The sequence below is a fragment of the Montipora foliosa genome, chromosome 1, assembly GCF_036669935.1.
Source record: "Montipora foliosa isolate CH-2021 chromosome 1, ASM3666993v2, whole genome shotgun sequence".
Classification (NCBI taxonomy): Eukaryota; Metazoa; Cnidaria; class Anthozoa; order Scleractinia; family Acroporidae; genus Montipora; species Montipora foliosa.
This window is the reverse complement of record NC_090869.1, coordinates 51,662,583-51,675,041: the sequence shown is the minus strand read 5'-3', so window position 1 is coordinate 51,675,041 and position 12,459 is coordinate 51,662,583. Positions and strand designations below refer to the sequence as shown.

The window sequence follows — 12,459 nt, the reverse complement described above, 5'->3', positions numbered from 1 at the left end:
CGTCCTTTTTGATTGGCCAAAGTAATTACTTTGGTTTTGGTTTTACGACACTCATTTGAAAACCGCTCTAAGTGGTTATTAATTGCAATGTTTCATTCTACTTTTTGGGCATCTTGGGTGGGTACATCATTTGGCGTGACATAGCCCCTTTAAAAAGAGAGAAATAGGGAGCTTAAGCAGGCGCGTTTTTGAGACGCGGACGGCAACCGGAAGAGACCAATTCGCATTCCAGGACAGTTGTGTCTCCCAGATTTTTATACTAATCATCTCTAATGGAGAAACAAAACTTGACAATGAAATGTGGTTGTGTGAAGACAAGTTAAAAGGGAAAACAGGTCACTTCCGGTTGCCGTCCGCGTCTCAAAAACGCGCCTGCTTAAGCTCCCTATTATCATCGTGTTTACGGACGGTACAAGGGTGAAAAAAAAGTCAAAGCGACTTATTTGATTTCACCTCATTCTTGCCTTAGAAAAATCATTATTTCCTTCAATTTAACAGACTGTTTCAGTAGATGCATGTGCCACCTTTAGTGTGAAATAGTGAAGGATTTGCAATAATATTGACGGGAATTAAGGAACGTTGTAATGGTAATGGACAAATACACCTTCCTGTGTTTAAAATAAATTTGCTTGACTTGATCTTTGGGTTGAGTGTTGTTTTTTTTTCCTGGTGCGGTTCTTTGATCTCAATAGAGAACTGGCCCGTAGAGTGACATTATTTTGAGTAGGGTACGGTATTGGTCTGCCTGGGAGGGACGTACAACCTAAAGCAGCGCAGCTTACACACGAAAAGTGCACATTCTGTTAATTTGAGCATGTATGATTTTTTTGTAAAAAACCAGTTTGTAGAGAAAAGTAGAGTTGGTTTTTTCGTTTAAATCAAGGCAAATTTGTTACCTACGTCCATGCATTCGCAGACTGATCATGCATGACTGACTGTTTAATCATGGCCTTTATAATCTCCGTTTTAGCAACTTGCACTTTTGAAGAAAGTCACATGTGTGGGTACACACAAGATACACACGATAATTTTAACTGGGATCGTGCCAGTGGGGCATCCATCACTCCAAACACTGGCCCAGCCGCAGATCATACATTGGGGTCACCTGCAGGTAAGCCTTTGTAGTCGCTTGTCATGCTTTACACTCCGTGGCAAAAGGTCAAATTTGAAATGTGCATTGGAAGCAAACATTTCACCTCAGCAAAATTACGTGCCTCCCATGTCTGTGATTTGAACGTCTTTCTTTTAAATCTAACACTTTAATCACCGTTTTTAAAGGATTTTACATGTACATCGAGAGCAGTTCAAGAACGAGAGGAGACAGGGCCAGGTTACTTTCCCCACAGATGCCTAAGACCAATGCCATGTGTCTCCAGTTCTGGTATCACATGAATGGCTCGACAGTAGGTTCTTTGGCTGTGTACAAACTGGTTACATCAACTGGGGGTCCTCGAATTTGGATATTGTCTGGAAATCAAGGAGATGAGTGGCTTATTGCGCAGGTGTCTGTGTGGAGCCCGCTGAGAGCTTTCCGTATTGCATTTCAAGGGACTGTTGGCAATGGAGATAAAGGAGATATTGCCATAGATGATGTTTCTGTCTTCAAGGGCACATGTGCCAGACCAGGTGGGTGACACAAAATCAATCGTGTTTTTAATTTGTCCTTTACAATGCCGGAACTGGATATGTAGCTCAAAGTCCTTCTTGCACGATAAAGAATCAACAGATAATCTAAAGTTTAAGTCGTAATTGTCTTTATGTTGTCAACCTTGGAAGGCAATTCCCTAACATCTCTGCAACAATGGATCTGTGGAAGCAATGAATCTGTGTTAAGGGTTCATGCTAGAGATGTAATGGAAGAACACCTAAGCGCAAGTCAGTTTGCGTATAGAGAAGGGGTTAGTTGTACGAATGCACTCCTCTTAATCCAGCATAAAGTTAATAAGTATCTTGATACCCAAGAGTGCAGGGGCATTACGTTTATTTGCAATGTACTTTAATAAGGCTTTTGACTGTGTGAAACACGACCTTTTGTCACAGAAACTAAAATAGCTTCCGCTCACTCCTTATATACTGGACTGGTATCTCAGCTTTCTAAAGGGCAGACAGCAAAGAGTTAAGAGTCTTACCTGTAAGATTTGGAAGTTTTGTTTATATCTCGAATGAAAAAAAAGGAGCTCAAGGTCAACTGTGGTTGGGTTTGACCGCCTTGTGTTTCTCTCATTAAACTGATGTTATGTATGAGTGGGTTGAGTGAACTAGATCCGTTTCGTTTGCACTCTAGGCAATTGTGACTTCGAGAGGGGAACGTGCACGTGGAGGAACACTCGCAAGGAAGATGACTTTGACTGGCTGGAGGGCAAAGGAAATACACTATCTTCTTCAACAGGTCCCAGTACGGATCACACAACGAATTCAGCAAATGGAACATACATGTACATCGAAGCTTCCTCACCGAGACGGTTAAACGAGACTGCACGACTTGTTAGTCAGCAGTTTTCACCCGTTCCTTTTCGTGGGAGGTGTTTGAAGTTTTGGTACCACATGTTGGGTGCCGACATAGGCACTCTCAACGTTATACAGAAAACCGGCCCAGGAAGTCGGTCTGAAACTCTCCTCTGGAGTTTGAGTGGTCAACAGGGAAGCAACTGGTTGAATGGAAGGGTCTCTCTTCGGAAGAGTCCCAGCAGAAATTACTGGATTGTCTTTGAGGGAGTGCGTGGCAATGGTTTTCGTGGTGACATAGCAATTGATGACGTTCTATTTACAAATAGAGATTGTACAATACTTCCAGCTAAAGCCAATCCAAACAAGGCAACATCCACTACTCCAGCACCAACAACACGATTCACTCTTCCACCAACTGTCCCACCCTCCATCTATAACTGTGACTTCGAAAGTGACCTATGTAATTACACACAGGAGGTTATAACGGATGTCTTTAACTGGACACGACACCAAGGAGGAACGGGTTCTGGTGGGACCGGACCAGTTATGGATCACACTAAACAGCAAGGTGTGGTGGTTGGTCCAAATGGACCTGGTTCCCTTCAACATCTTCTCAGTGGAAAATGTGTACATGTTTTTCTCGGGGGCCATACCAAGCCTACTCCTGGGCATTCTGTTGTGTTTTATGATGGCTGTGGCGAAGCACGATTGGAATTCCAGCTAACTTCAGATGGCTATATGAACTATACCAAGTATAGCATGTGTTGGAGCCGCAGAGGCGGACCTGGACTAAATGCAGATGATGTTGTTTTGCTTGACACATGCACTGAAAAATGGAGGTTTACATCTGCAAAATCTATTCAGCACGTTGCGACAAGCAAGTGTGTTGCTCCGAATCTTGGATCTGCTACGAATAACAGAAAACTTATCTTGGTAGCCTCATGTGACCAGAGAAACCAGATATTCAGGTGGCAACCAAGTAAGTTACACGTAAAATATTGTTCACGCCGCGTTTGTCGCAACTGTCGCTTAACTTTCTTGTGGGTAAGCCAAGTTTCGTTGACACAAATTGACTTTATTTGGAAAGTAAATGACATATTACTTTAAATTAGCTTGGTGGAATGATAAGTTAAAAATCGAAACCACCAGTAAGCCAGTTCATATAGAACTTGTTTGTTTTTATCCCGACTCGCATGTGTTTTGACCCTCAAAATAGTCTTTATGTACATGAACATTTAGGGAAAATTGAGGCATTCCTGCTAACACCAAGAAAAAAAACTGGTTTCATTGGTAACTGAATATAGGCCATTTCCGAGTTCATGCCTGCGTCCTCTTCAAAGCGAGTCGAACTGCGAAGTTTTTGTGATGGTAATTAGTTCTACTTAACATATGAATAAAAACAAATTTTCATAAGAAAAACTTCGCAATTAGACTCGCTTTGAAGGGAAGGCAGACATGAACTCGGAAATGGCCTATTCTTTCATCTTCTGCCAAAATGACCGCAATTGTAGAATCAAGTAGTTGTTGGGTTGCTTCCTAGCTCCTTTAAAAACAATATTCTTTGACTTGCGTTGTGCAACAGTTTGACGCAATTACCAGTATTGATGCTTTGGATAGACCTTGCCGTGCAATAGAAGACACATCGCATCTATAAGTCTGGCAGGTTCCCTCATTCTCTATAGTAAAGTGCTTGTGAGCGTATTCCATATGGAAATTGTGCCATTTAAAAACCGTACTTCCCAGCTCCAACTGATACCAGTCTATTGAACTTAACACTCAGGTTAAACACAAATACGTATTACAAAAATTACTTGTTCCCTTGTTCTAGAATCAGCTTATTGACTTGTCTATCAAGAGGTAGTATAGAGAATTGTGTAATTTAACTCGTAATTAAGTTAACGACGAGGACCCTAGTTGGTCATTTCACTGCAGTCCAGTTTGGCGTTCCAGACACCCCTTTCAAGTGACTCCCACTGAAACAGACTCTTAAGGGTGATGATTCCGAGGGCTATAGTTAAATTTCATTGTAGTTGAGACGTTTTTTTCCTTTTAGCTCGGGGATGGTATATATACATTGAAGCATCATGGCCCAGAAAGCCCAATGACACTGCAAGGCTTCACTCACCTGCCATCACATCTAATCCATCGCAGCCAAAGTGTCTGTCATTTTGGTATCATATGTATGGACCACACATTTCAAGCCTTAACGTTTACACTAAAGTTGGAAACCAGTTTAATGGTCCTGTGTGGTCGAGATCTGGCACACGAGGTAACAAATGGTGGAATGGGCGAGTGCAAGTATCCAACAACAATGCCTACCAGATCGTTTTTGAGGGCGTCAGAGGCACGGGCTACCAAGGAGATATAGCCCTGGATGATGTTGAACTTCAGAATACAGCGTGTCGGGCCACAGTGAACTGTGATTTTGAAAGTCCTGTTGCTCAGTTGAAGAAGTGTGGTTGGACTCATCGCGTGGGTGATAACTTTGATTGGAGAATTGGACAGGGTGCTACTTCTTCAACAAACACTGGTCCATCTAATGATCACACGCTTGGAGACCAAAGAGGTATTTTCTATAATAAATTACAGTCTTTGAAAGATGCGCATCAAAACAAAGTTCCAGAGTTTCACCAAAGCCAAATGAGATTAGAAAAACACTGTTGGAAAACAACTACAACAACGACAAAAGTAACAACGATAACAAAAGCAAATTAACAACAATAATAAAAACAAAAGCAAAGCGAAAAGAAAAGAAAAACACTGTCGCAAACCAACGCCACATTTTATTGGACTAGCTACGTTTTGAGTTTTGAGTGTTGAGTTCCCCAAGACCACTGCAGATTTCAAAAACTGAACGTACATCTTTTCGAAGTTCAAATATATCTTTGATACTTAAATTATAGCATCTTCGTATTTTGAAAGCTCAGTTGGTAGAATACCGAGAACCTAGGTTCAAATCCCGTTCAGTCAAGCTTGAAAAATCCAGGCCACCCATTCGTTACTGCTTTAAGTGCGGCTATGACCAAAAAATCAATTCTCCTTTTGCATTGGATTTCAAAACTATGTGACTAAACATTAAGTGACTTAAAGTTTAAGCCTTGATTTTAAAAAAGGCACCTGTTTATTTTAACTGGTTATGTTCCTATTTAATGATCCGCCATTACTAACTTTAAGATCTTGAGAGAGCTGGATCCAGGAGAAAATGACGTCAAAGGCCCACTAGTTTAAGACTACAATGCGTGTGTATGTACTCGGCTGAATTAATATGCTGCAAGGGAGTTTCACGCTTTAAGACTTTGAAACTCGTATTTTGCATGTCTAATAAGCTGCATTTACACGCTGCGATTTTAAGCCAGTGAGTAAATGTTGCCATAATCGATCGGTTTTGAACGTACATTAGTAATGACGGACCGTAACATCCAAAACGTAACAAGACAAAAATCTGCCTCGGTAACGACAGTATTACCTTATTAGCCTTGTACGTGGTATTTAGCGATGGTTAAATATTAATACAGTTTTATTATTCTGTTTCAATTTATCATATTTGTTAGCAAACGTTGTTGGGTCCACCTCGTGTTTTCCTTTTCATCATGTATTTATTAATATGTATATGTTATTTGCCAGCTGGGAGGTTCGTATAGCGAAAAACTGTGATCGAGGTCACAGTTTTTCACTGTACGGCCCGACCCTTAGCTGTTAAATAACTTATTTATTGTTTTCCTCCCTCTCTCTCTTCCTCTCTGAAATCACTTTTTTAATAGTAGACTCGCACCGCGTTTGATAGCGAATGCAGTAAGCGACTTAAAACTGAACGATTCAAACAGAAACATTTTTGTTTGAATTCTATTTCCACGCCTCTTGATCAATAAAAGTCTGTTTTGAAACACTTACTTCTGTATGTAAACGACAAACAATTGGTCGAATCCATCTGGCTTCTCCTCTACAGTGACTGCGGCCAATACTTCTCGAACGACTTTAGACTCGGCAGCAGACTCGGGACTAGGAGTGGTTACGGGGTTTTGGGGCCACTTATTTCGATCTTGCAGCCACTCAGGACCGTTCCACCGGAGCTTTGCATTGACCACTAAACCCCCTCGGCTTCCAAGGTCGGCAGGGTTCTCATCGCTAGGCACGAGTCTCCACTCCTTAATTTGGTGCTCTTTAATCTTCTTGACGCGGTTAGCCACGAACTGTCGATATTCACCACTTCACCGAATCCAATGTAGTGCTACCGTACTGTCCAACCAGCAGCAGGCAAAAGTCACAGGAAAACCATCTAGAGCACGACGAACGTTTTCCACGGAATTTGCGGCCATGTGTCCAGCCACCAGCTCCAGGCGTGGTATGGTCATGCGCTGCTTCGCAAAACGTGCCTTTGCTTCTACTAAGCCTTGTGTAATACCAGAATCTTGGTGAACAACAGCATAAACCGCCGCCGCAACACCGTGCCCACAAGCGTGTCCGAAGGCGTGGAGCTCTACTTCGCTGGTGGGTTCTTGATACGGAGCCAACGTTCTTTTAGTTACTACCTTTCCAGGCAGAGAATTCTCCCAGCGCTTCCACTTCGCAGCAAGCTCATCTGACAATGGGGCGTCCCAAGCAACCTTCTGCTCACATGCATCTCGATAGATAACCTTTCCTTGTAGGGTTATGGGAGAAACCAGTCCAAGTGGGTCATAGATACGTGCAAGCTGCCCTAGAATCACTCTTTTAGTTGGCTTTGTGTCTAGCTCAGGAAATGCTATGGCAATAGTGTCTGCTGTCTTATCCCATTCTAGACGGAGCAGTTTTGTTCCACAATTAGAAGATTCGGTTCCCAAATTCTGCTTGGCGTAGGTGACTTCACTGAGGTCCACATTCTCTTGACAGCTTTCCTCTAACTCTGGTGAGTTTGAGTGCCACCTGTGTAGTTGGAACCCACCGTTGGAAAAGATGGTTACCGCATCAGCTTTGAGTTTATTTGCGCGGGTAACAGTCGGTCCACCAGAGAGCAGGTCGTCAACGTACAAACTGCGCAAAATCTCAGCCACGCTCTGGGGCAATCGCTTGCTCCACGACTCCAGGTGTTGTCCAATCACTCCGCCCTAGAAGAAACGGAGAAGGGGCTAGACCAAAAAGAGCTCTTGTAAACCTCAGAGTGATCACCTCATAGGAATTAAGATCACGTACCAGTGAAACCGATGAGCGTCACGATCACTTTCGCGTATGCGAACTTGAAGGAATGCTTTTCTCATGTCAGCTGCAAAAGCTACGGAGTGAAATCTTCCACGTACTAGCACGTCATAGACGTTGTTTTGCAAGGGAGGGCCTGGCTCAAGACAGTCGTTTAATGAAGGTGCTCCTTTCTGTCCTCTCGCTGAGCAGTCGTACACAATACGCAGCTTTGTGGTCTCCGCGTTCTCCCTAATCACGACTCGATGGGGCATGCAGAATTGTCTACCAGAAGAATTCAAGGGAGCTGGCTCTACCGAGCACGTCTAGAGCACATAATCTTTCATAGTCGCCCACCGCATCGATCGCCAAAAAACCTGCGCCGACATCAGTGTCTATTCCTGGAGCCATGAGTGCCCATCCAAAACGGGTGAACTCTGCTACAGGTTCTCCACGATGTCCCTCGCGTGGTTGTGTACGTGTGCGAATTTGGGCGTACTCGTTTGAGTCGAGGATCATATGAACAGGTAAGCGTTCATCTTGTGACTGATCGTCAAGCTCGATTCCATATAGATGAGAGTGGTGGGCAATCCGCTCAGCGTATCGGGGATTATCCAGCATCAGTAACCCCCTTTTGTCTTTTCGCGTGACGCGCGTGTACAACGAGAAGTCCCCTTTCACTGCTTGTAGACACAAATCGTATTCTGATAGCTTTGTGGTTGTCACACCCAGCAACGTGGCGACACGACGCGTTCCACTCTTCACTGCACGTGCGCGAATGAGATGTATCAGCGTGGAAGATACATAAGAATGACTAGCTCCGCTATCAAGAAGTGCGTGGAATTTGTGACCATTAACTTTAACCACAAACCCAGGATGTATTACTGATGATCCGACTACGTTGGTTGTACATGTCAGACTTGAACCGGAAATTCCTCCCTCGCAAATCGATGTACGGTGTTTTTTATGTGACAAATACGGCATGAGAATTTGCTGGGACATTTCATGGCACTATGTTGACCAGCAGCACAATTAAAAGAAAGTTTTTTGTTTACTAGAAATGTCTTCCGTTCGGCTGGCGTGGAAATCTTATCACATCATGATTACTACTATCAAAATAGACGCAATTGCTGATGTGACAATCCTGAGAGTGAAAGGCACGTTCGCTTGAGATATTAGGACGTTTGGGTAAGGGGTTGCCCTTTGTCGGGTTGCCTTTCTCAGACCCTTTTACGATTGCGCCCACTTGCGCCCACTTGTGCAAGGCCTCTAGTAATTCCTTAAAGGACCACGAACGCCAATCACCGCCCACGTGCGTCACCCAACTCGCTTCGAAGAAACATTAACTTTTTCACAATAACATAATAAGTTACGCCTTGGACAGATTCGAGTTTTCCTAACGTTTCGAGACTTTCAATTGTGAACAAAAGTTTTCATAAAACTGATGGACCTTGGCAATGTTTCTCTCTGTTATAGCTGGCAATTCGAGTAGATTAATGACATATGCTCCCGCTATTTCTTCTGGCTGCCCAAATTTTTCGCGAAGATATTTCAGAGCTCGCTGATAGCCTTCTTCATTGAATGGTAAACCATCTATAGCGCTTCGTACTCTTGAAACCAATAGCTCCTTAAGGTATGAGAACTTTGTCACGGGAGGAACGTTCTGAGAATCTACCATTGCTACAAATTGGTTTTCAAAACGCACTCAGTCGATTACGGTCCCATTAAAAGGGGTCATAGAGAGTTTGGGAAGCTTTACAACTGACCTTTTCTCTTCCAGTTCCTTTTGCTTGAGGGCTGCTTCAAGCTTCTGGTCGAGTAGCTGTTTTTCATAAGCCAGGTCTTTCCCATGCGGTTCTTCACGTTCAAAGTCATGCTTTTCCTTTACAATTGCATCAAGGCATTTAGAGAGCTTTTCCACGATTGCATCGGTCATATTTAATTCCTTTTCAATCCCATCAGACCAAACCTTCACTGTTTCTTCAGACTCACCCTGAGAAAACTTGCTCTCCACGATAGATCCTCTCAATTGATAGATTTCACCAGCCAAAGATATGATAGACGCACGTTGCCGATCGATGGCTTGCTTTTCACGACTTGCAATGATTTCATCACACTTCTTTATCCTAAGATGAAGAGCCTTCAGTTTTGCCTCTAATTCACTAAGTTGTTTCCTCAGAGACATCTTTACTCGGAGACTGTCCCGTCGGAGGTGCCAGTAATGTGGGAAACACGAGAAAGAAGCCCACACTTCTCACATTATCACAAGATTTATTCATCAGAGAGATGGAAGATCTCTCACAATCACAATTCCTTCAAAACCTAAATATGAAACTATAGAAGGCTTATACTAAGTAGAGCTTAGACAAAAGACTATTCTTGGATGCCAGACCACAAAACCGCCGATAATTCTCATTGGCTAAACTAAACTTACGTGGTTTTACATATTAACCAAGGGAAATGAAACCTAATTCCGACTCTCACTAAATCGCGTTTACATAATCAGCCTAATGCCCCATTCACACCAAACCTTAAACATGTTTTAAACATGTTTAGTTAAACACTGTTTCAAAGTGTTTCCTTTTTAAATCATGTTTACTGACTTTTGTCGACTACGAATTTAGCACAGGTCAAAGCATGTGTTGAAACAAACGTGAATCTCGTGGAAAAGCCAGTCCTACATTTTTCTGTGACTTATTTTTATTTTGTTAAACCCAGTTTAATTAAACTTGTCTTGTTGGTGTGAGTGGGCTATAAGTCTATTTAAAAAAAGAGGTCGCTAAAAAGGATCAACAAAATACTCGTGTACAGTTTCCGACAAACGGATTCAGTGTCAAAAAAAAAAGGAAATTTAAGGTCATTACACACGCTCACGCAACCAGGGCTAGGATTCCGCCCGGGTTGGCGGGCAAGAAGGGCAAGATGGAAAAATTCCACCCGCTCTTAGAGCCAATCAGATCGGAGGATTCGTAGAATTCCGACCGCTCGCAAACTGAGAAAAACAATATATAGAGGTATTTGTTTTTGCATCATGAATAAACCAGTATTGTATGGTATGGTATTGTATTGTACAGGCGATACTGGTGCAATGCTATATGTTCATGCAATATGAATGCACTTTCTCAATCCGCAATGAATAGCTAATTGATTAGACAGAATTCTGTTTAAGCAAATAAATGCCTGATTTCAGACAAACTTACTTCTTTTGGTTATAAAAACCTTAAGTTACAAGTTCTAAGGCCAATAAGTGAGAGAACTAAGACTAGTAGTAAAGTTTGCGTCGAAACGATGTCGCTTCCAGACTCGCTTTCTCTCTGAGGTCTTTTCACTCAACTATTCTGTCATGTCCACAGGTCATTATCTTTTTATTGAAACATCCGTTGTACCAACAAATTCTAAGGCGTGGTTTCAAAGTCCTTCAATTTCCTCTCAAGCTGGAAAATGCTTCCAGTTTTGGTATCACATGTATGGAAGCAGCATTGGTGAACTGAATGTCTACCTATTGACTTCTCAAACAATGCCAAGTATCCCAGTTTGGTCAAGACAGAAAGATCAAGGCAACTCTTGGTACGTCGCTCAGATATCGATGCCACAAGCAAGCTATGTGCAAGTGAGTTCTAGTTCCCTGTCTTCTTAGATGAACTGAGTTTCTCTTTTAGCTTCTTTTTGAGAATAGGCTTAATTTGATTGATTCAATGAAAGATTTCATTGATGGTGTCTGCATAATAGTGAGAGCATTCGCCTCGCACTGAAGTGCTCTTGGCTTGATTCCCAAATTCGCCATCCATGTGCATGTGGTTTGAGTTTGTTTGTTCTCCCCTTGCATAAAAACAAATTTCAGCTTTGCACTTTATTAGTTCCGGCTTCAATGGTAGAGTAGGCTGGATGCGAATCGAGCTGTCCCTACTACTTCAAATTCTTCAATTTTATAACAATCAATGGACATTATGCCAAAATTGCGGTAGGGAGTTCATTTTATTGTGTAGTGTGCCTTCTCTTATTTTGTTCAAGCCATAGTTAATGCATGGAGATGGTTATAAAACTGGACAATTTCCTTTGTTTCATGTTTTTGTCCGTATTTTTGGCCTTGACCCTGCACAAAACACACCTTTTTTCGAGAAGATAACCAATCAAATCCTTCGATTAAATTATGCGCAACTAATTTGCGAACCCTTGCGAAGCGAAAACAAAAGGCTGTGCAGGGTCACGGTCAATTCAACATCGATTGCAACAACATTGTTCTCGCTTTTAAAAGTTCCAAGGTTTCATAACCAGTCCCTCGATTAACTATGCTCAAGCGTTTCCCAGTTTTGAGCGAAAGATTAACTCTCCTTCTTTATTGGCCAGGGGGTCTGAAGAGCGTATGCGGAAAGAAAAAAAAAGGGGGGGGGGGGGCAAAAAAGGGGAAACCAACCCGAACCTGTAGGAAATAAATGCATATTTGGAGTTCGCGATGTAAACTAAAGACAGAAGTGATTCTCGCACTTATCTGAACAATTTGAGCAATTGTCGCTTATAGACACCTGAAAAATTCGGGCGACTTCAACTTCTATTTGTTGGGCCCATTCGATCTTTCTTGTGAACAAGGTGATCTGGTGACGTAATTCGGAAGATTGGGGAGAAAAATTTTAACGCCGTATCCCACAACCGCGCGCGGCCTTATTTTCGAGTTCAACATGGCAGAGGCAAGGTTAGAACTCGTCGAGTCTACTTTAATGTTCATTCAGTAACAGGAAATGTGGTAGACACGGAATAATTTGTTGAGTTTTGGCGATGGATATACTGCAGGGAGTTTGGAAACAACGCCTAAGGCCGTGCGCGGTTGTGGGATACGGCGTTAAAATTGTTCTTCCCAGTCCT

At 42.5% G+C, this 12,459-nt stretch overlaps 1 protein-coding gene across 1 annotated transcript in view; it reads left to right on the top strand.

The window, feature by feature from the left end:
• The window catches only part of LOC138000759 (MAM and LDL-receptor class A domain-containing protein 2-like), a 219,297-nt gene that overhangs the window by 31,376 nt on the left and 175,462 nt on the right, over positions 1–12,459 (top strand). Inside the window, exons 17-21 of the mRNA XM_068847403.1 lie at positions 971–1,111; positions 1,279–1,626; positions 2,285–3,427; positions 4,502–5,014; positions 10,953–11,209. Of these exons, the coding sequence (XP_068703504.1) occupies positions 971–1,111; positions 1,279–1,626; positions 2,285–3,427; positions 4,502–5,014; positions 10,953–11,209 (2,402 nt within the window). The remainder of the gene's footprint in view (positions 1–970; positions 1,112–1,278; positions 1,627–2,284; positions 3,428–4,501; positions 5,015–10,952; positions 11,210–12,459) is intronic.